General features: G+C 31.1%; 2 protein-coding genes across 2 annotated transcripts; one reads left to right on the top strand and one right to left on the bottom strand.

Moving 5' to 3' along the window:
• The first annotated feature begins 6,128 nt into the window (after positions 1 to 6,128).
• Positions 6,129 to 10,022, top strand: LOC142640402 (exosome complex component RRP4 homolog). The gene is made up of 7 exons (XM_075814479.1): positions 6,129 to 6,366; positions 6,483 to 6,584; positions 6,719 to 6,764; positions 7,515 to 7,604; positions 8,576 to 8,641; positions 8,729 to 8,794; positions 9,266 to 10,022. The coding sequence occupies exons 1-7, from the start codon at positions 6,206 to 6,208 to the stop codon at positions 9,716 to 9,718; spliced, it is 984 nt and encodes a 327-aa protein (XP_075670594.1). The 5' UTR covers positions 6,129 to 6,205; the 3' UTR covers positions 9,719 to 10,022.
• Positions 10,023 to 11,951: 1,929 nt separating this feature from the next.
• On the bottom strand, positions 11,952 to 15,556 carry LOC142640389 (auxin-binding protein T85). Its single transcript, XM_075814454.1, has 5 exons — positions 15,374 to 15,556; positions 14,738 to 14,844; positions 14,126 to 14,329; positions 13,558 to 13,625; positions 11,952 to 12,372 (listed from the first exon to the last, which is right to left on the bottom strand). Exons 1-5 carry the CDS (start codon positions 15,489 to 15,491, stop codon positions 12,267 to 12,269), a joined length of 603 nt encoding a protein of 200 aa, XP_075670569.1. The 5' UTR covers positions 15,492 to 15,556; the 3' UTR covers positions 11,952 to 12,266.
• Between the last annotated feature and the right edge of the window lie 7,362 nt (positions 15,557 to 22,918).

Below are 22,918 nucleotides of genomic sequence, written 5' to 3'. Positions count from 1 at the left end.
AAAAGGGTTCAATTTCAATCTGCAAGCTAAAGCTGGGGGCCATTTCGGTTTCGTATTAAGAATTCTAAACTGGCTTATTAGACGTTAATCTTGATTAAAAGTACAAGTTACAACAAATACCGACGTGTTGAAACGTTTATACTTTCTTCGTCGTCGGTATCAATAACAAATAATTGGTTGTTTTTGAGTGATAGTTCAAATAAGCTTTAAGTGTTGTGGACTGTGGACCAAACCCAATTTCTAGAATTTTGATAGTGTTGCCTTGCCTTTGTCTTATACTGTACATTGCATTTGTCTGTGTTTGATTGGGCCATTTGTACACACCACTTCTTCTGGGACCAAAGAAATGGAATAATGCAGCTTTTTATTTTTTGAAACCGGAATAATGCGGCTTTAACATGACATTACCATAAATAAAAAAGCAGAGCTAGTCCGTTATCAAAAAAGTTAAATAAAAGCAAGCTATAGTCCATTTAATTGATGTGAAGGGTAGGAACGTCACGTCGTTGTTGTATTTATGTGATTACCATTGTGATGATACGGTCCCTGTACCAGTAGTCCCTACTTTTTGTAACAGTATTATACGTGACGTGAGCTTCACTTATTGTATACGTTTATCTGTCTTTTGCTGTTGTCATTAAGGTGGAAATGTGGAATTTAATTTTTCTGTCTCTTTCTACTTTTTTTTAAAAAAATAAAATAAAATAATTTTTGTCTTGGGGTTGCGGTGTCTACACCCCATATCACACAAGCTTTACATGCCCTGAACCATGTTGGGCTTTTCTTTATTTAGTTTCAGCCCATGAACTCAATGTTTGCAAAATTTATTTTGCACAAGAATAGAAACTAGAGTGGCACAGCCCTAGTAGGCCCATTTAGGAGATCAAATCATCAAATTTATAAGTTATGAAAATTCCTAACCTAAATTTTGAATGGACTCCTTTAAACTGTTTTGTAGGAATCTTTTTCCAACCATTATGTGAAGATTCATAAAATCATTAACGTTTTATTAAATCATAATATGTATTAAATTATTTAAATAAGGTATATGATTTATTAAATAAATTATGTAACCAAAAATACATATGAATGGTTGTTTGAATCTTACACACATGTCCACACGAAAATATAAATCCACTTTTTTTATTTTATACTAATATTATGCCCATGCGATGCACGGCTTAATCAAAATTCATATGTAAATAATGTTTTTATTAATTTATTTAATATATATATATATATTTTTAACTTTTAAGTTACATAATGAATGCATGTTGTGTGAGACTAAGGTATCATAAAATGCATATATATATATATATGTATATATATAATTGAATGGAAGATAGTAGAGGTACCTAAATATATATATATATATATATATATATATATATAATGATTTTCAATAATACATTGAACTTTAAGGCTCAATTAATCACATATATTTAAATGGAAAACCCTTGAATTTAATAGTTAAAAACTATCCAAAACAATAATTGAAATCATGTTTAAGTAAAACCTCAATTCAATAATTAAGAACAATCTAAATTTTAAACATTTCAAAATTTGAAGTAGAGAGAGACTCACATGAGAATTTGATTTTTGTCTTTGAAAGCGTGGAAGAAGGCATGAAATTTGAGTGAGTTTCACCCTGTCAAGTTTAAGTTTAAACTTAAAGCATGGACTTTAAGGCTCAATTAATCACATATATTTAAATGGGAAACCCTTGAATTTAATAGTTAAAAACTATCCAAAACAATAATTGAAAATCATGATTAGGCGAAACCTCAATTCAATAATTATGAACAATCTAAATTATTAAACATATAAATTTTGAAGTAGAGAGAGACTCACATGAGAATTTAATTTTTGTATTTGAAAGCATGGAGGAAGGCATGAAACTTGAGTGAATTTCACCCTACCAAGTTTAAGTTTAAACTTAAAGTTTAAGTCCTGTCTATTGCATGCTACATATGTGTGTATATGCATGAAAAATTATGTAAATTTAACATTTATTGTATAAAAGATGTGGTGTAGTCTTACCCCTGTCTAGCTAATTCTTGTTATAATCCATTTGTGTAGCGTGTGCATATGCATGAAAAATGATCTAAATTTAACATTTATTGTAGAAAACAGGTGGTGTAGACTTACTCTTGTCTAGCTAATTCTTATTATAATCCCTTTGTTTTGCAGGGAGGGAGAGAAACGCTTCTTTTGAAAAAAAGAAAAGAAAAAGAAGTCAGCGTATAATATATAATAGCTAAGATATTAATCTTTGAAAGTGGTATCTCATACGGATTAATATTTTAATTGTGGATTTTGGTAGTTAAAAGTTAGCGCATAGTAGTTAATAATTAGAAGATTACTTTGAAATTTTTAAAACCAGTCTCTTAAAAAAGTTTTAGTGGAGTTTAAATCACGTTAATAAATTATCTTTCTGTTCAAATTTTTTTTTTTTTAAATCATGTTAATAAAAAGTTACTGATAAAACTATTATTAGTAAACATTTTTTAGGCTCATCTATATAGCTTCGTTGCCAAATTTATATAAACTCTTTTTTTTTTTTTCAAAGAATATAACAAAACCAATAACCTATAAACAACAATTTACATTTAATATAAAGAATATAATCAAACTTATTCATATTTTAAAATTAAGAAATTAACACAAATTATAAATTAAGATATAAATTTAGAAAAAGAACAAAGAATAAACCTATTTGCTTTCTCTATCACTTTGAAAGATGAAAGTGTGACTATGTAATTAAAACCTGAAGCAATTATTGTAGAAGAAAATAAATGAGTACAAAAGTTTAATATTATGAATTGGGTTAAAACGTGTATGAGAAGTTTTTATTAATTTTTTTTAAGTTAAAAAAAAATTGCTTAAACAAAATGAAAAAATAATAATGAAGAAAGAATGTATACTTGTCATGTGATTTAGGTATTCACATATTGGAATAAACTTCACTTCAAAATGGATATATATATATATATATATATATAGGTAGAGTTTCATTTGATATAGAATTTAAATCTTATTGGAATTAAGATTTCTAATCAATTTGTTTGTTGCTATCTCATTGATGATGTCGAAAATCGTCAGTGAGCTATATGGTCCTCATGTGCTCCAAGCAAGACCTGTACAGTGTACAATACAAAGGGAAGAAGAAGAATTTACAAAGGGTACCGGTGTTGTACCAGCCAAATACCCTCTGGCGGTCAAGTTAGAGAAATTTCTTGTTCGCAACTCTAAAGTGCCAAAGCTAGGGTGAATTAAGCGTACCTTGGTTTGCGAGGGTTTTGGAGTTTTTATAATTGCATAGAGTTGACATCCGTTTCTTGGTAGAGAAGGCATTTTCTTGTATGGAAGATCTCCATTAATATGCGTATGTCGCAGGATACTTTCCTTGTAGGGATCCCCTTTATTAGGGTTAATCATGGGGTGCAAGGTATTTCCTTATGTACATATTCTTGGAGGTTAAGTATAGCCATGCTAGACCCGTTAGCTTCTCATCCCGTCTAAGTGTAGATGTCGTTAGGTAGTGAGATGAAGTCATCGGCTTTGAGACTGATGGCTTCATCTTGCGTGAAGTCGTCAGCATGAATAATAGAGATGACGGGTTCTTAGAGACCAACAGCTTCTTTTATTTTACCAATTAAAAATTACCCCTATCACTCATAAATCCCATAAAAAGTGGAATAAAAAAAATCATATGAATAGAAAGAAAAAAGAAAACATTTTTTTTTTATGGTAAAATGGAAAATTTTCTTTTATAACCAAAAACAAACAAACAGACTTTTTTTTTCAGAAGAACAAACATTTATTATATATAGATACTATATATATATATATATATTTTTTTTTAAGAAGAAAGAGAAGGTGTTTACTTTAAGCTCAAATACATATTACCTTATTTAATTTTTTTTAAACATTATCTAAAAACATTTTTGGTAAATTGATATGAACAATAATTATCTAACAAAAAAATTCATGTGTGAAGAGGAAGATTTTGTTGTTGAATACTTATCTTTTTTTTTTTATTATTATTTTTTTACACGAAGCAATATAATTTAAATTTTAGGAATAGATGAAGATTGTTACTGTGGGGACTAACAGGACCTAAGTAAGTATTTGGGCATCGGGCTTTGTTGATGGGCGCTAGTTTGTTTTAGACCAAAAGCCTCCTAGAATTGTAGGTCTGCCCATGAGTCGAGAGTCCGAGGATTCGTCCGAGGACGAATATCTCCTCGGACAGACCCACGATGACCCTGGGATTCGCCAAAAAGATCAAGGCAGAGTTCTGGAAAAACCGTTGGTTAAGAGGGGGATTTAAGCACCCTCCAGACGCAACGGTGTGAGAGAAATATCTTAGAAAAAGGCTGCTACCTCCACATTAAAGACTCTGCACCTACCTCCTTGGCCGCATTAATAGGGGAGTGACTCCTGAATAGTAGAAGTCAGCCTTCTTGCTATCATTTAAAGACTTCCAGAGGGTGGTGGATGGGACAGGTGTCTAATAGGGTGATTTGTGTTACATGTGGATAAAGAGGGAAGAAGAAGAAGTATTTAAGGAGGAAAGAGAGTAAAGAAAGGGGGGGACAAATATTAAGAACTGTGACATTTGAGAGAAAAAAAGAGAAATAATATATAAGTTGTCCTCGGCTTACGTCTGAGGAGGTTTATTTTGCCCCATTTGTCTATTATTTGCAAATACTGTAATATTTTAGCATGTTCATCAAGTTTCAAATATCACTAAACTAGATTGCGAGCCCACACTCTACAAATTTCATTGTTTAAGGCTCAGTGGGCCTGAGCCCACGTGTGTTTTTGGGTCCAGGCGCAATTGTGCACTTACAGTTACTGTTTTTTGTTGTTTAAATAAAAAAAAGGATTAGATGAAGTGTTTGAATTATAATCAAATTAAATTTTTTTATCAACTTATAAATTATAATAATAAAAGGATTAGATAAAGAGTTTGGATTGTAATTAAATTAAGATTTTTATCAATTTAGAAATTATAGGAGAAGAAGATAAGTACAAAAAAAAATTTATTTATTTTTTCAAAATTTTAAAAAAATTCCTGCAATTTATTGCAGCCACTTAGCGCAACCATAACTTCTAAGTCCAACTTTAAAAGGATTAGATGAAGAGTTGGATTGTAATCAAATTAATATTTTTATCAATTTAGAAATTATAGAAGAAGAAGAAGATAAGTACAATTTTTTTAAAATTAATTTTTTTTTTTTGCAATTTAGTATAGCCACTTGGCGCAACCATAGCTCTTAAGCCCAACTTTATCCAAAAACATTTTTGGTAAATCGGTATGAACAATAATTATCTAAAAAAAAAAAAAAGTCACGTGTGAAGAGGAAGATTTTGTTGTTGACTACTTAGCTCTTTTTTCTTTTTTTACGGGTATTATGTTGTTTTTTCTTTACACGAAGTAATATAATTTAAATTTAAAAAAAAGGAATAGATGAATATTGTTGCTGTTTTTTGTTTTTTTTTTTTAAAAAAGAATTAGACGAAGAGTTTGAATTATAATTAAATTAAATTTTTTTATTAACTTATAAATTATAATAATAAAAGGATTAGATGAAGAGTTTGGATTGTAATCAAATTAAGATTTTTATCAATTTAGAAATTATAGGAGAAGAAGATAAGTACAAAAAAAAATTATTATTATTTTTTAAATTTTAAAAAAATTTATGCAATTTAGTGCAGCTACTTTGCGGAACCACTGCTTCCAAGTCCAACTTTAAAAGGATTAGATGAAGAGTTTGAATTATAATCAAATTAAGATTTTTATCAATTTAGAAGTTATAGGAGAATAAGATAAGTACCAAAAAATATTAATTATTTATTTAAAATTTTAAAATATTTTTAGCAATTTAGTACAACTACTTGGCACAACCACAACTTTTAAGCCTAACTTTAATTATATATTTTGCTAAAATATATATAACCTTACGCTCAACTGGATTTGTTATTGGGTCACAAGTCTTTATTTTTGGGCCAAAAAATTAAAGTAATGAGAGAAGTAGATTAAGAAAGTTCAGATTAACACAAAAAGAGTACTCAACATCACCAAAAGCCCAAAAATATAAAGCCCCAAACAAGGCCCACGAAAAATATGTTCTCAGAATCAGAAACACACTCTAGGGCTAGGGTTTAGGGTTTTGCAGAGAGAGAGAGAGAGAGAGAGATGAGAGAAATAGAGCTATCGTTGAACCAAACCCAGAAAATAAGATTGAAGAGAGCGCTCGAAAAGCTCGAGTCTTTGTCTTCAAAAGCCAATTCCAATTCCAATGCCTCTGTCTCCATTTCTGACTCCATCCCTGTCAACCCCGAAGATGGCGTTCTCAAGTACCTCTCTCTCTCTCTCTCTACGCTTTACTCTCAATTTTCATTCTATGTATATATGTATGTATGCATTTGCTATTTATGTAGCTATTTTTATCTTTTTGTTGAATTTTTTTAAGGGGACATGGAACTTTGGACCTCAATGGGGAATTGGTTGCTACGCTCTGCGGAGTGGTGGAGCGTGTGAACAAGCTCGTCTATGTCCGCGCGTTGCGGGCTAGGTAGTTACTCAGTCACTCACTCACATTCACATTGCCCTGCAGTTCAATTTGATAGAATTGTACTTTTTTTTTTTTGTTGGTGTTTTGGTAATTATTAGGGTTAGTTATGATTGGGAATTTTGAATGATGATTAGGTACAAGCCGGAGGTTGGAGATATCGTAGTAGGGCGTGTTAGTGAGGTAAAACAGAACTAATTCCCAGCTCCCATTTTTTTTTCCTGAATTGTTGTACTTTATGACATTGTGCTTATTTAATGATGTGTAGTTGAGGGGGCATGTAAGCATGAAATATACTACAATGTGATTGTAGGTTTTGGTTAGTTCGATTGGTAAAGTCTCTTGTTATAGAATAGGCACTTGGGTTTGAATCCCGCCTACACTATAAGCTAATTAGTGTCTTGGTCTGATGAAAAAGAATAATCATCATAGAGCAGGCGTCATAAGTACAAATCTAGTGTATCTATCCAAAAAAAAGTGAGTAGATGTGAATTTGCTTTTGCCTTGGAATGAAAAGTTAGACACATTGCATGACTTTTTCTCCCCTTACTTTTAGTTAGAAGTTGCAGATTTGTATGGCAGGCCATTTTGTGACCATATCTTGTCACCAGCAGTGGCTTATTGCTACAAAAGTTTTGTCCAAAACCTTGTTATAACATGATTTTCATGTCTGATGAAGTTTTTTTCCCTCGGTGATTAGTCTATAAATTTAGTTAAAAAAAAAAAAAACCATATTCATGAATATAAGTAATGATCTTATTGTTTTTACTTTGCTATGATCATTAACGAAAATTATTTTATGTTCTTAAATCAAAATATATAGATGCAACATAAAATTCTACTCATTTCAGTTAATACATAGTAGTGGTAAATCTATATATAGCTTTGTTAAAGGATATTTCTTTTCTTTCTCTCTAACATATACTTGTTCAGGTTGCTCAAAAGCGTTGGAGACTGGATATACATTATAGCCAGGATGCAGTTTTGATGCTTTCTTCGATGAACTTACCTGATGGTATCCAGGTATCCTTTTAGTAAAGTGCATAACATGGATTAGTGGCAATGGTTGCTATTATAAAATGTGAAATCCTCCAATACTGATATATTGTCTCCAGAACAAGATTTGACAGCATATAAAGATATTAGTTATTTTTTTAGTCCAATTTAGATGAGCTTGTTACTCTTACCATTTTTTTTGTTTGTTTGTTTGTGTTTTTGTGTGCATGAGTTTTAAAGTTCTGTTATTTTTCCTCACCATTCGTAAAATGGCAGTGTGGTGAGCTTGACTGAATGATTTTCATGGGTTAAAGCTACATTTACATAAAGAGAATCAGTTTTCAGAAGCAGTGGATATTTTGTTTGCACCTTATGGTACTGTGGAAATAATCCGTTAAGCTGTCTGATAGTTTGAGTCGGATAACAACAGTACTCAGTGCTTGGTTTATTGAAATCAGACAGCTTTCGTATGGATTCTTAGTAGATTTTTTTTTTCATGTTTACTTATTAAAAAATTTTGAAATTGTGTACTTAACGTTATTAGGTAGAATTTCACCAATGGTGTTTTGTGTGGGGTGATAAATTTGTATGGTACCATACAAGTGTTTAGTGCAGGCTATGTGAGGGCATTATATGCTATAAATTATATTCAATGGCTATTATATTCAAGGGCTTGTATGAAGGCTTGTGTGGACCCAATCATCCTGGTCAAATCCCCACTAAGAGTTCCTTGGATTATTTGATACACAATTCTGGGGGGTGGGGTCATGTATCCAAGGTTTACTCCCCAGGGATAGGTCCAAAGGGCCTTGCCTTGGTGTGGTTCCATGTCATCAAGTCAGCGAGTCATTGTGACCCTGAAATGCTTACATGTGGATGAAGGATGGTGTATGTCTTGACCGTATATGTTCATAAACTTAAGCTACATTGGTTGATCTGTTTTTGTTCCCTGGATAAACTTGCAAGCCTCACTCAGATTTTACTCCTATGATTGGCAGAGGCGGCGAACAGCTTTGGATGAACTCAACATGCGCACTATTTTTGAAGAGAATGATGTTATTTGCGTAAGTCCTGTATACTTATCATTGACCTATTCCAGCAAGCATGAATTAATGATCAATCTTTTTTGACAAATTTTACTTTTTTCCCAGGCTGAAGTCCGCGGTATCCAGCATGATGGCTTACACCTCCAAGCAAGAAGTCAGAAGTATGGCAAGGTTTGTGTTCTTCATAATTTATAAACTTCTACGTTCAGATGTAGAATGTGAAGAATGAAACAATTGTTTGACTAGCCCGTTTTACATAGAAGAAGCACGAGCAGTTGAAACTCACGAAAAAAGCTCCAGATAGGTTCCTTCTATTAAGTATCTTAATAGTTGAAATTTGTAGTGCAAGGAAATAAAGTTTTTGTTTTATAAGATACAGCTTCCTAAAATTTAAAAAGCAAGTTTATTCCATCCCTCACTCTTATTTCTAGAACTAGAGGTTTTGCTTCTAGAGCAACTCTAGGTGTGCGGTGCATCAATTTATTCACATGATGAATTGAAGCAGCTAAAGGTTCTCTAGCAGTAATTTATTTTTCCGTTGATCAAGTCAATAGCTCCTAGTGTCTTTTTCTTTGTTGTGTCTGTGGTTAGTTCAGTTTCATAGCCTTTTATCTGTTAATGATAGTAATTTTTCCATGACAGCTTGAGAGGGGTCAATTGCTCACAGTTCCTCCTTATCTAGTTAGGAAACGCAAGCAGCATTTTCACCATCTAGAACAGTATGGAGTTGACTTAATACTTGGATGTAATGGATTCATTTGGGTTGGTGAACATGTTGAAGTCAAAGATGATATGGTAGAGGATCAAGTGAGTAAACCTGAGCAACAGAAATCTAATAAAAATTCCATTAGTCTTGAAGAGCAAGAACAAACATACACTCCAATAGAGACACGGCAGAACATATGTAGGATTGCAAATGCTGTCCGGGTATTATCTATTTTAGGCTTCAATATAAACATTGAAGTGATCATGGATACCATGAACCTGAGTAGCTCTCTGAATCTTGATATACATGAGATGCTTGGTTCAGAGTTCTGTGTTCTGGTTGCAGAGGGAGAGGCTGAACGGCGAAGCTTGACTAAAAGGAAAGGATGATTCTAGCATCCCTGTGGCTGTTATGTGCTAAGTGCTAACTTTTTAGAGAAGCATCTACCTTCATATCCTCTTTTTTTTTTTTTTTTTGTTTGTTTGTGGTTTTGCCCACTGTATTTGGTTAACTACTTAGACCATGAATATTAGGGCGCGTTTTTTGTCAATTGTGAAGGACAATTATGTATCGCGAGCAGAATTGTATTTGTCCAACACTACTTTTCCTATTGTGGGGGAAAAATGTATTTGTCCAGATCTTGGTAGTATAATTAAGCCCTTCTATTTCATATTGAAGATTTAATTTTTCATGAATATAGAAGTTAATACAGTGTCATGTCATTTTAATAAACTATCATTCATCATTTGATTGAATCGCGTAAGTATGTTACCCAATTAACTTGGCTTAATGCATGGAATGGAGGGTGAGCTTATAGACCTTTTGTGAGTTCATATTACATTAATGCTTCTTTTTATTATTTATTTATTTTTAAGAAACCACTCTCGATGATTTTCGCTTCAAAGAAGTTTGGTTAGGTGACATGTATAAACACACAAGAAAAAAAGTTCTCAAATAATGGTCTTCGGCTAGAATGGCAGGAGTTACTGCAGTGGAATTGAAAAAATAAGACAAGCTGACAGAGGAGAAATGTTGGAACAGGACTACAAAATCATGGGGCTGGACAAAATGTTGAGTTAATGTCCATGCATGCATAGAACTTCAAATAACTGGAAACACCACCACATTCCACATTCATCGAGAGCCTTCTTTCTGGCTCAATGATACTATCTCACCTTTACACTTATGGCCAAGAAGAACCAGACTTAAAGACCTCCATGATTTTACACTTCATATCCGAATGATGTGTTCCAAGCATCCTGCAGTCAAATTAGCATTGTACAAGAGTTAAGACAAGAACACGAAAGACTGAGTGCGCTAAAAGATAATGAAAACGACTGCGTTTTGGTTTACACGGTACTTTACTTTTTAGATATCACTTTTTTTTTTAAAATTTTATTTTAATTATCATATAGTTGGGCTGTGAAACCCAATTGGCAATAAATCTAATATAGGTTGGACTAACCCAGTTACAAACAAATGAAACAAGCCAGCATTTGGATTCATGATTCATCAATTTGAACCTAAACCATAGGCTCATTGTTTGTTAATTCATGTTTCAGTTGTTTAATTAGCTAATTTTTAATCTCTAAAATAAAACTAATTTTTCATTTTTTATTTTATTTTCTTAATCAGATATTAATCTGGAGATTTTTTTTTCATTGAAATCAACATATATTCCTCACTTTCAAATTTCTAATTGATTTGTTAAAAAATAATTGGTAGATTTTTTAATTATTTTTTATAAGGAATAACTAATCTATTCCTATGTGAAATGGTTGTAAATTTATAATAGCTATTTCTTAGTAGGTATAACAATTTTTGAAATTTATATACCTCAAAAAAAATGAAAGCTTCCATTTTAATCATCTTTTCAAAAATTTTAATATGTAACAACAGCTGATTTACAACCAAAACTAGGACTAAACGTTCCCTTAAGGGTTTTTTATTTATTTATTTATTATACTTAGTATTTTAAGAATCTTCTCTCCCAAAGATCGGGTAAAGTGAATCTAATTCTACATATTTTATGGTATATCTAGTATATAACATTCACTATGATGAGACGAGACAGAACATAATTGTATTTGTTCAAATTTGACTATTTTATATGTGTGTGTGTATATATATATATAAAACTATTTTTAAACAAATACATCTTAGTGTTTGCCTTATTCCGATAGATTGGAAAACTATTATTGTTTTTAGGGCGCCTTACTCTTCTTTCTTATTATCCAAGAAATTATTAAAGAATACGAAACGCATTACAATTACATTTGGTAATTAGCTATTCTCCCTTAGAAAAGAAAAAGGGGATATTCTAGTTTCTACAGCCAGATAAGATAGTAGTAACATTTATATTTTTGGCAAATTGATTAAAGAATGCTGTCAATGCATTACAGTTACATTAAAATTTTTTTTTTAGATATGATAGATCTGAATATATATAGTTTACGCTTTAGAATAATTGTCCCATATCATATGTTTTAGAACTAGCATTTTTTTCCTTTTCATAATAATGTAAATAAACAAGGATTACAGTTATATTAAAAAAAAAAGTTTTAGATATGATAGATCTGAATGTATATAGTTTACGCTTTAGAATAATTGTCCCATATAATATGTTTTACAACTAGCATTTTTTTCCTTTTCATAATAATGTAAATAAACAAGGACACCGAATTTCTTGTTGCATTACATCGAATAAGTTGCTAAAGGCAGAAAGATAAACAAGAAATATTGTTAATAATTCAAATATCTATCATACACCAATGTAGATTCTAGAATGTAAGCTCTGAACATTACATCAAAACTAAGTGAAACTCCTATTGTCTATGCAGCATGCACAAGTCATTGAAGTATCATTTATTTTTAGCAAATGAAAGGCTAATTTGGTGTGTTAGCACTATGCAGTATACACAAGTCATTGCTTAAAAACTACAATTCATCTTTAGGAGGTGATTGGAAGCAGTGTTCATCCCAATAGTACGGGTACTTCAATTTTGCTGCAGTGTGAGGCATGGACCAATCCTCGTATATAAACCTGAAAGCAAGTGCCAGAGTGCAAATTTTTTCTTAGAAAATAACAGTGAAAAAGGAAAGAGAACCAAGAATGAGACACAGAAAGCCAATCTACATTTTATAAACAAGCAGGTTCTTTGCAAAACAGAGAACTTTCAAAGTAGTGCTTTATAAAATATAAACACAAATGCAAATACATACGTACATGTTATGCATGAATTTAAGGGTGGAAAATGTATGTACATAGGCATGAAATTTGTGGATTTAAATATTCATATGCTTGAGAAACTTGTATCCATCCCTCTGATTTAATAAAGGTTCTAATTTAATGTTTTTATTATTTTTTAACTGGTAAGTAACACACACACCCAATCCACCACATTACCCATCATCTTGTACTTAGTACTTGCAGGCTGTCATTTGAGCTAAAACTTATTGAAAACATTATGTTACTAGAAACTACACAGATTAGATTGTGCAGGAACCATAAGAAGCTTTGTAGATGGTCTCAATACCACCATATTGGTCACAATTAAATGACCCTAGTTCAAATAACTTTCAAAGCTGATATTTTTTCAGTATTAGGCATTCCAGAGAAACTAGTTACTTGTATACTCCCCTAGATTTAACATGGTTTCCAACACAATGTTATTAAACATGTTCAGAGGTGTTATAGATGCTTCTCAATTATAATGGTCATGATGACATGATTCTAGGTCATATAAACGGAAATAAATTTTGAAGGGGATTATGAGGATTTTTTTTTTCTTAGTTTATTGGTAAGTTACACACCCACTAGGTCTTGGACCCATGACCTCACGCTCAGCCTAGAACTTATAACAGAAGGAGGTATTAGTTCAGGAATCTACTATGAAAGCCTAGATTACAGCGAGTATTTTTGGGGCTGCTGGATATCAGAGACAAGGATGCACTTGCAAGGATTATAAAACACTGGAGGCTCCATGGCATGTAATATGCTGAAGAATTGGCAAGACTCCATGTTTTTGGAAACCAGGTATCTCAAAGCATAGCCAATGTGAGAGATGCAACAGTTTCAAGTCTCGACCAACACTTAATTTTTAAATAATTAGGCCAGATCTACTCACCTTTGGTCCTCTTGATATTAGAAAGCAAAGCAAATATGAAAAGTACCTCATCACTGATAAGTATGCAGTCAGCAAGATATATAGGAATAGAGATTACATACACTTTGACCGGTGGACGGGATATAATAACAAGCATTTGCAAATCTTCATCTTCATTTGAATTCCATACCTGCAATGATGATTGTAAATAAAGTAGTAGTAGTAACAGTGATAAATTTAAAAATAGATTTAAAAAATGTCAATTGCTATCAACAAAAAGTAGATGGGAGCAATTTCAATAAATTTAAAAATAGATTTCATTCATCAAGCCAGAACTATGAATCTATGACCTATCCTGGTATCCACAACAGCACTCATCAAATTGCAGTTTAATAGCTTCACTGAGGCATCCCACAAGCACTAAAGCACACTAGAGCAATCTCTCTCTATCGGCTATATATATTTATCAAGCATGGATTCCCTGACTAAAATGTATCTATGTAACAAGACATGATGAGAAGTGTGTGTAAGACATATATAAGCAATTATAGAATTATTGAAATTCTAGAGGGATTCAGAATATCCTCCAAATTGTTCTTTGAACCCCACATTAACTAACATCTTCTGAATTACATCATTAGATAGCATCTTCTAATGCCACTAGAAAACATAAAACATAGAATTGTTTACCTGGTGAGCATCGTTAACAGGGATGTGAAATGTGCTATTAGAATATATTTTAAACCCTTGAGGCTTTCCAGGGTACTTCTCATGTGAACCTGATGCAAGATACAGAGTGCCACTTCCCTTTAGGACAACAAAAACTTCTTCGCAGGAATGCCTGTGAATCGGTGTACGTGATCCTGGTGCAAATGTCTGAAGCCATACCTCAACCTGCAAAAACCCAAAACTTGCAGTAGATAATGCAGGAAAACAGATGTGTTAAATCTTTACCTTGGCTTTTACAGAGATTATTGCCAAAGTTAATTCAAGCCAATGCAAGAAATTCACAGAATCTAGAAAATGATAATTTTGGTAGTTTAACTGCAAACAAGACAGGCAATATTATTATTTTAAGATAATCAGGAAGCCAAGCACATTATGTCAGTCCACCAATATAAAAAGATTTCATGCATCTTGTACTTGAATCAACCATACTGAACCTCTATGGTTGGTACATGGTTTTTGTTTATTATCCACTTGTTGAAGCTCCAAACATAATTTTCTCATTCATATATGAAAATATGAACTAGAAACCAGCAGTAAAAGTATATTCTCACAATTACTTTGTTAGTCAGATACCTCTTTCATCCCATGCAAGACTGAACCTGCAACAGTTATGTGGGACAAACCTCCCCTTCCATAGTTATCCTGTGGAAGCTCACTAATATTTCTTACCAGTGGCAATCCTGCATCAAAAGGAAGAAGAAGAAAAAAACACATAAAGGGGCAATCATCAATTCCTGTAGAATTGAAAAAAAGGTGGCATTTTTGAATAATCAATTCCTGTAGAATTGAATAAATTCACCTCATTTCTAACACTATAATCCAAATTCATATCATATAAGCATATGAAAGATTAGCTAGATATATACCCAGCATTCAATCTCAGAAGGAAATGGGAAAAAAAAAAAATCCCAAATGCCCAATATCCAGATGCATAAACCATACATAAATATCTCAATATTTATCAAACAAAAACCAAAAAAAAAAAAAAAGACAAACAAAAACAAAATCTTTACAAAAAAAAAAAAAATCAAAAAAAAAATTAAAACCATGAATTTCCATTACAACAGTTACGATAAAACTGAGAAAACGAAGTATTGTTGAAAAAAAAGTAAATTCAGGTTCCTGGGTATGAGTGATTGATGACCCAGAAGATAAACCAATGAAAAATGACAGTGCAAAAAGGAGTAAGAGTTAGAGCTACTGACTCACCCTTGATTGAGCACTGTGAAGCCTCAACTATTGCAGAGAGAGCGATAAAGCCAAAAAAGAAAGTGAGGCAAGGCTTAGCCATTTTTCTGGTTATGGTTCTAGCACTTGCGAATTGCATATTCTAAGGACTGTATGGTGAATATGGTCTCGTTGCGTTGCGTTGCTTAAGCTTTGCCAAATTTCATGAAGTCGTTTACTTTTTGTGGCAAACTTTTAAGTGGATCTAGAGGACTCTTTTTTTTTCTTTTTCTTTTTTGATAGGAAGAGAGGACTCTTTTTAGTAAGGTTAAAATAAAAACTGAACTAAAAGTTTTTGAGTATTGGAATTTTAGCCCATAAAATTATACATTTCATTAGCTTATAAAAATTATATTTGTTTGCATTAGAAGTCTTTTTATCCATATTTTTGGTTAAGTAAGCTTGTTATGTATATTTAGTTTGTTCAATCAAATGGTATCACACCATTTTCATTATATCGTATTAATAAATTATTTAAAGTTTTTTAGGCTATTACCGCACCTTCTTAATGTGATAATTATTTCACAAGTGTAAGTGCCTGTAGGGTGTGAGAGTAAGGACCAGGTCTTATGTGACACTTAACATATGAATAGAATAACCACGAATGCAAACGGGAATATAACTTCATGGATAAAATCATGTTCAAATCCCTGTTGGTGTAATTATAATTATCAAAAAAACAAAATCTTATACAATACATATGGATATGGTACTTCTATAACAAACAGCCCATTCTAGAAAGAAAGAAAGAGAAAACTTTGGGCTGATTGGGCCATGGACGGACTGCCCATTATCAGCCACAGTATTTAATTGGTTGGTTAGTTAGAGACTGGGCTTAAAATAATAGAAGCTGTGTGATTAGTAAACAAGTGCTAACATCATTCGCATCGGCACTGCCATATGTTGGCAAATTTTACTATTTTCGCACAAAAATCAAGCTTCATCTGGACTTATAAAAATTAATTATTGTAAAAATATTTGTAATAGTGCTAAAAAAAAAAATTAATTCTACCTTTAGAATTGCACTGTAGCTCAATTCAAAAAAAAAAAAAATTTTATTCACTTATTTTATCAATTTTTATCTCTCACTGGATTTTTGGGTTCTTGTTTTTATTTGGGTTTTGGGATATATTATTTTATTATGTATAAATATTATTTTAATGTGTTGTATTGTAAAATAAAAGTTGAAATGCTGAGAATATTATAAAATGGTATGGTATAATTGATAAAGTAATTTTTTAGAATGGTAAAATAATATGAGATAAAATTTTGAGATGTGAATGCTCTAAATGTTGTTAACAATGAATTTTGATGCCAAATCCAACATTAATGCTTTTCACACTCATCAAAATCAGTGCCCCCGAATCCAAGAATGATAAGATCGAGTGCGGTAGTTGAATGACCAAATAAGGCAACAATCAACAAAAAGTAGAACATAATATAGAGTAAGAAAAATTTCTTGATTATTAATTAATTATTGATAATAATATAAAGCTATATATTACTTATTGCAATATAAAGTAATCATTATAAATTTATCCATCATAATTGGTGATGAATATGTTAAGTGTTAACATCTTAAGTGATTAGACGAGGATTAGATACAATCATCAACAGACAATATCTTTTATAGATAGAACATGGAATTTTGGTTTTAAATTGTATATTTGTTTGTTTTTGAATGAATAATTGTACAACAACACATTGGTACTCATAGGAATTTATTATATGGTCAGGGACTTTAACTAATTGTTTGGAGATTAATTCCTTTGAGTGTTCCTAACAGTGAGTATCTTGATAATTTTTTTTAAAAAAAATCTTGAAAATGATGTTTTATATATATAACATCATTTTCAAGAAATTCTATTTTGATACTTTGCTAATGGTTGTTGCCTAGGACCCAACAAGAATTACTAAAGAATCATATGGATCAAACCCTTGATGGCCTGATAGCTTAACTAATCTTTTGTTTATATCTCCATTTCCAAGAAGTATTATATATACACCTGGGAATTTTAATTAGTTATGTGTCTATTTGATTTGGTACAAGAAAAAGATTAGACCTTACTAACAATTTAGAGATTGGCAATCTGTCTTGCAACTCATATTTTTGCTGAAATTAGAGAACAGGTTACTGGTTTTAGTAAGAATGATGACATTGAGAAGAACAAATACATCTGTAAATTAATTTTGGATTTTAATTTAATTTTATATGCTAAATAGATTATAGATATTGATTTAACATATATAGCTCGTTTAATTAATTGGTTATGTTAATTTGCTGTTTGTCTTTGTATTTAGTTGTTAGATTCTGTAATTATAGCTACAGGCTAGAGATAATGAGGTTGCTTAGTGTGGAGGAGTGTGGTTATCCTGTCATGTCGCAAGCCTTTTCTGATAATCTATAATATATATAATGAAATTTTTTAATGCTTTGTTAAGTTCTTTTGAAAGTTCATATATTTCATCACGTTATTATAAAATATATATTTTTAAAGTTGTGGATTTTAGAGTTAGAATTAGTTTTAGAATTCACCGTTTATATATATATATATATATATATATATATATATATATATATATATATATATATATATCAATTCAAGAATAAATAAACTCAGATTAAATTAAGTTTGACATTCTCTAAATAAATTATAATTAAATAATTAGACAAATCTATTTTGATTTTTTATTTGTTAATACTTATTATCATTTTTTTAGAAAAATGATTTTTTTTTATTTGATGGTTAGAGTAAAGAAGATTTAAACATTAAATATCTCGGTTGAAAATATTAAAAAAATATTAATTCAACTCTAAAACTTTTAATAATACTTATTACTAATTGCACATATTTGTATCATATATAATTTTCTTAATTAAATTTTCTCGTGTATTATAAAATTTATGGCTAGCTACTTTGATCAGTACTTGTAACAACATTTATTGAATAAAAAAGAAAACACATCAAAGTAATTGTCCAGCACTCCGGGATATATGTTTGTGGCCTTAAAAAAGACTGGTACGGCCATTATACTTGTATCATTATGTGCCACATGTAAACAGACAATGTGAAGCTTTAATACATTTTTCTATCATTGAATGGAAAGTAAAACCAGCAGTACTCTGAGTACTTTGAAATCCACGGGAAGTTGCTTCCCGGAAATTAAAAATCTCTACCTGTCAAAAGAATTTTCTATCTTCTCTAGTGACAGCTTAACAGTTCGAACTTGACAACTCATAGATAGGAATTAGGAAATTGCTAGGAATTAGGAACTTTATTTACCCAACTGTCACGTGGGTTTTCCATTGTGATTAATTTAATAATAATATAAGGAACTCCAAAATTCTAACCTAAAAACTCGTGGACTGACCAGTGACCATAGAAGAATATGAATTTGTAAACCTCAAGAAATTTCTTGGATCAAGACTCGGGCTAGGCACTTTATAATGGCCAAGTCATTCCAGTCTATATTTTGTCTCTTGGTTGTTGTATGGACTTTTGTTTTGTCACTATTCCTAGACAAAATTTGACAATCATAGTTTGAAGTGGAAAACTCAAAAACAACAAGAGAATGCATAATCAAATCTGAAAGGAACATAAATTAAACAACTATAACTTGAAGTGAAAAACAAACAAAAGAATGAAGAATTAATCAAATCTGAAAGGAACATAAATTAAACAACCATGATTTGACGAAGTGGCAAACGAACAAAAGAAGGAAGAATAAAATCTGAAAGGAACATAAATTAAACAACCATAATTTGATGAAGTAAAAACGAACAAAAGAATGAAGTAAGAAATCTAAAATAAACATAAATTAGACAACTATAATTTGAAGTAAAAAAAAACAAAAGAATTAAGAATCAAATAAAAAAATGAACTTAAATTGAACAACCACAATTTGAAGTGAAAAAAAAAACATAAGATGGAAGAATTAGATCTAAACTGAAATGCCTGTTATCTTTAAATTAAATGGTATGTTACAGCTTTTTCAACGAAAATGTATAAAGTTCAAATCTTATTCATCCTTTTTATGAACAAATTTTTACATTACAGATACATAATTTTCATCAAGAACAATTGAACAAACATGAAAAAGGAACTGTAGTAGAGCTGCTCCTCCATCACAAACTAAACAACAATACATAAATGTATTCAAAGAAATTCTTTCTTTCTTCTTTCTCTTTACTACTACATTTTTTTTTTCTTTCTGTTTTGTAAAAACCTAAAAGATACACATTTTTTTTTCATCTATTAACAAAAAAAGAAACACATGGAAAAACAAATCAAGAATTAATCAACCTCCATATCATTAAGCATTCACCATCTCTCTCATGGTTCTAGAGTACATCAAACTCTCCTCCTTCCGCTTAGTCCTTGGCCGAAGCAAATTGGACCAAAACCCACCTTTCTTCTTCTTATCATTATCATTATCAACCCTACTTTTCATTCTTGGAACAATAGCCAAAGATCTACTCTTGGTGAGTACATACTTGCCACTAAACAAGGAAGATTTCGAAGTACTGGAACTACACATTGTTGGAGATGAACAAGAAGAGGCCGAAGAAGAAGAATAGTAAGATGAAACAGAGCTAAGAGAAGAAGAAGAACAAAAAGAACCCGTGGTTGTAGAGGTTTTACGTGAACTACCAGTTGATAATTGAGAGAGTCTTTCGCTGAGACAAAGTGCACAAACACCCGGTGCTTGTTTGTGTTTAGGGTGCTTCTTGCACTTATCATTAGGCTTAGGCCGAGACATCACCTCCTTTGATTTCCATAGGCTTGCCATTTCTGAGTCTTTGAACATTGTCAAACTTTGTGGGTGTGCTTGTGAATATATAAATGCACATGTTGGAGGTTTCCATGATAGTTCATGTGGGTTTCTTTGGTTGTTCTTAAAAATTGCTTTCTTGACGGGATGTGAGGGCAGATTTAAAAGGTTGAAAGGAAGGACCAAATGAACGGCTGTGATGGGAGGAGAGGTGTTGTGGGGTCCATTGTAGAATGGACTTTGAGTCGGTGGATGTGTTGTGTGGGCCTGCATGTGTGGAAGGGCCAAGCTTTCTGTGGGGGCGGCGTGTGGAAAATCGTTGGTAAGTCATACTAAAAAAATTATTCAGCAAAAAAAAAAAGAGAAGAAGTCATACATGAAAGGGTATAGGCGCTGACACTTTCAAACAAATTAAAAACGAGCCATTTCGTGTAGGGAATGTGAAAACATACCTTTTTTTTTTATTGGTTGAGGAAAGTGAAAACATTGTATAAGACTAGTTGTTAGGGAAACACCATATTTTTAACAACAAAATTTAAATAGTATGCTATTACTAATTTTTTTTTTATGAGAAAAAAATAATTTTAATAATAAATTCAGATTAAAATTAATAACAACATATAAGATTTGTTATGAAAATATTAGTATGAAAATGTTATCAAATTATCAATATCGCACACCACGTGTATTTTTTGTATGATAGTAACTCATTAAAAATAAGAGTGAAATTTCTATCTTTAATTAAAATAAAAAAAATATTTATCAACATTGCCCTTCTTTAATTCTTATCTGAGTCCAAGTCTTTCTCCTTTTCCTTCTATAAAAAAGAAAAGAAAAGAGTCTTTCTCCTTTTTTTTCATGCCATGTTTTCTGCCGTGTATGTATTAAAATTTAAAAAATAATAGTTATCAATATCGCACTTCTTTAATTTTTATCTCAATTTTTATCTCAGTCCAAGTCTTTCTCCTTTTCCTTCTATAAAAAAGAAAAGAGTCTTTCTCCTTTTTTTATGCCATGTTTTCTGCCGTGAATGAATTCCAGGTTGGCTGGTAAATTTCTCAGTTGCTGTATAAAGAAAATTTAAGGTTTTTTTTTATTGTTATTTTTTTTAACTCAAGAAAATTGAGTTTGGGTACTTACTTATTTTTTAAAAGACAAAAGGATCTATTATTTTTTAAAATACAAAAAGACTTTTTGGTACTTGAATCAATTTTAATTAACAAACACAATGTACTCTTAATCAGTGTTATTTAATTCATAATCATAATATCTATTTATCTTATTTTTGAAAATTGCGAGTGACGGAAAGTAATCACATACATTTATATTTAGAAAGATACAACGTCCACAACATTTTTACAACAAATCACAGGTGGTTAGTTGTTATTGGTTCAAATTTGAATCTAACACTAAGATGACTTTTTTGCCCCAACAATAATAACCAGTAACAAACTACCACTTATTACTACCACTTATCATTTGTTGTAAAAATATTGTAAAAATGTTGTGGATGTATCATTTTTCTTATATTTATAGAGGACAATTTGAATTTGACATGAGTAGTTGAATGCTAAATCCAACTAACCCCATTACTCGGTCCTTGAACTAGAGTAGTTTTAGTATGGTATATTATTTTGTTTTACAACTTTTTATCATAATTTTGATGTGGCAGATTGTGATTGATTGCCTATCACTTATAGAGGAACACACTATTCTTCCTCCACCACTTACACTTTTCCTCGTTACAATTAATTGTAGTAAAGAAGTTTTGAGATAAGTTATGGTACTAGATTTTCTTTCTCCTTGAATTAAATGGGGTGGGTGAGTGTAGTAGATCTAAGGAGGGAGCAAAAAACTTAACCTCCTACAGTCCAACCTCCAACAGTCCAACCTGCCTATGCGTTTATACATAAGTCTATCAAATAACTATCAAAATAGATTATCTAAGATTTTCTTATAAGCATATACATTATAAAATTTTCAACAAAAAACATATCACTTGATTTTATAACTTGCTTTACCCTTCCTTAAAATTTACTATAACTTTTTAATGGAGTTTGTGATATGTTTTACGTTACAACTTAGATTTTCTCCTTGTTGTGTTTGTTTTTTAATATATATATATATATATATATATATATATATATATTTATATGATTAAGTTGGAAACAAACTTTTCTACTCTCATTGGCATTATTTTAATGTCTTTTTTTTGGCTCCACCATTTATCTCAAATGTAAGAACTTTTTATTTTATAGAAAAAATTTAGTTTATTTCTAGTAATTTTTTAATTTGATGTCCCCTTTTGTTTTAAATACATAATGACAAGTGGTACTGAATTTATTTTCATATTTTATTTAGTTAATGGGTGATTAAAAAAATAAAAAATTCTAGTTATAAATATACTGGAATATTTATAGAAATTCCAAATCCTTATAGAAAACCGCTTGGTAACATTATGCGTTAGTTGGTAGGTTTCTTTCGGTACAACCAATTATTCATCACCACGCGTCAGACCGAAAAGATTTATTTAAATGATGAGGAGCCGTGCAATATTGGGCCGTATACGGCCCTACGACAATTTTTGGTGCCTTTGCCAACATGCAAAGAAAAATAAAAAAAGGTCCAGTAGTCGAGTACAATTTGTCGACTAATAGCTTCTTCAGCTTCATCTCAACTTCCCAGTGATTTTCACGTAACTTCCTTCTTGCAATTCAGCAAAATAAAGAAAGAAAAAAAAAAAACTCCCTCTTG

Source organism: Castanea sativa, chromosome 1, assembly GCF_040712315.1.
Source record: "Castanea sativa cultivar Marrone di Chiusa Pesio chromosome 1, ASM4071231v1".
In the NCBI taxonomy this organism is placed as follows: Eukaryota; Viridiplantae; Streptophyta; class Magnoliopsida; order Fagales; family Fagaceae; genus Castanea; species Castanea sativa.
The sequence above is the reverse complement of the archived record's forward strand: the minus strand, read 5'-3'. Positions and strand labels throughout refer to the sequence as shown.

Bases quoted from the DNA above. Each gene is read 5' to 3' on its own strand.
- LOC142640389 (XM_075814454.1), bottom strand. From the start codon at position 15,491: ATGCAATTCGCAAGTGCTAGAACCATAACCAGAAAAATGGCTAAGCCT. The intron at 14,845-15,373 runs GTGAGTCAGTAG...CTTTTGATGCAG, and splicing joins TTCACAGTGCTCAATCAAGG to GATTGCCACTGGTAAGAAAT. The intron at 14,330-14,737 runs GTATCTGACTAA...GGGTTTTTGCAG, and splicing joins TCTTGCATGGGATGAAAGAG to GTTGAGGTATGGCTTCAGAC.
- LOC142640402 (XM_075814479.1), top strand. From the start codon at position 6,206: ATGAGAGAAATAGAGCTATCGTTGAACCAAACCCAGAAAATAAGATTG. The intron at 6,367-6,482 runs GTACCTCTCTCT...AATTTTTTTAAG, and splicing joins CCCGAAGATGGCGTTCTCAA to GGGACATGGAACTTTGGACC. The intron at 6,765-7,514 runs GTAAAACAGAAC...ATACTTGTTCAG, and splicing joins TAGTAGGGCGTGTTAGTGAG to GTTGCTCAAAAGCGTTGGAG.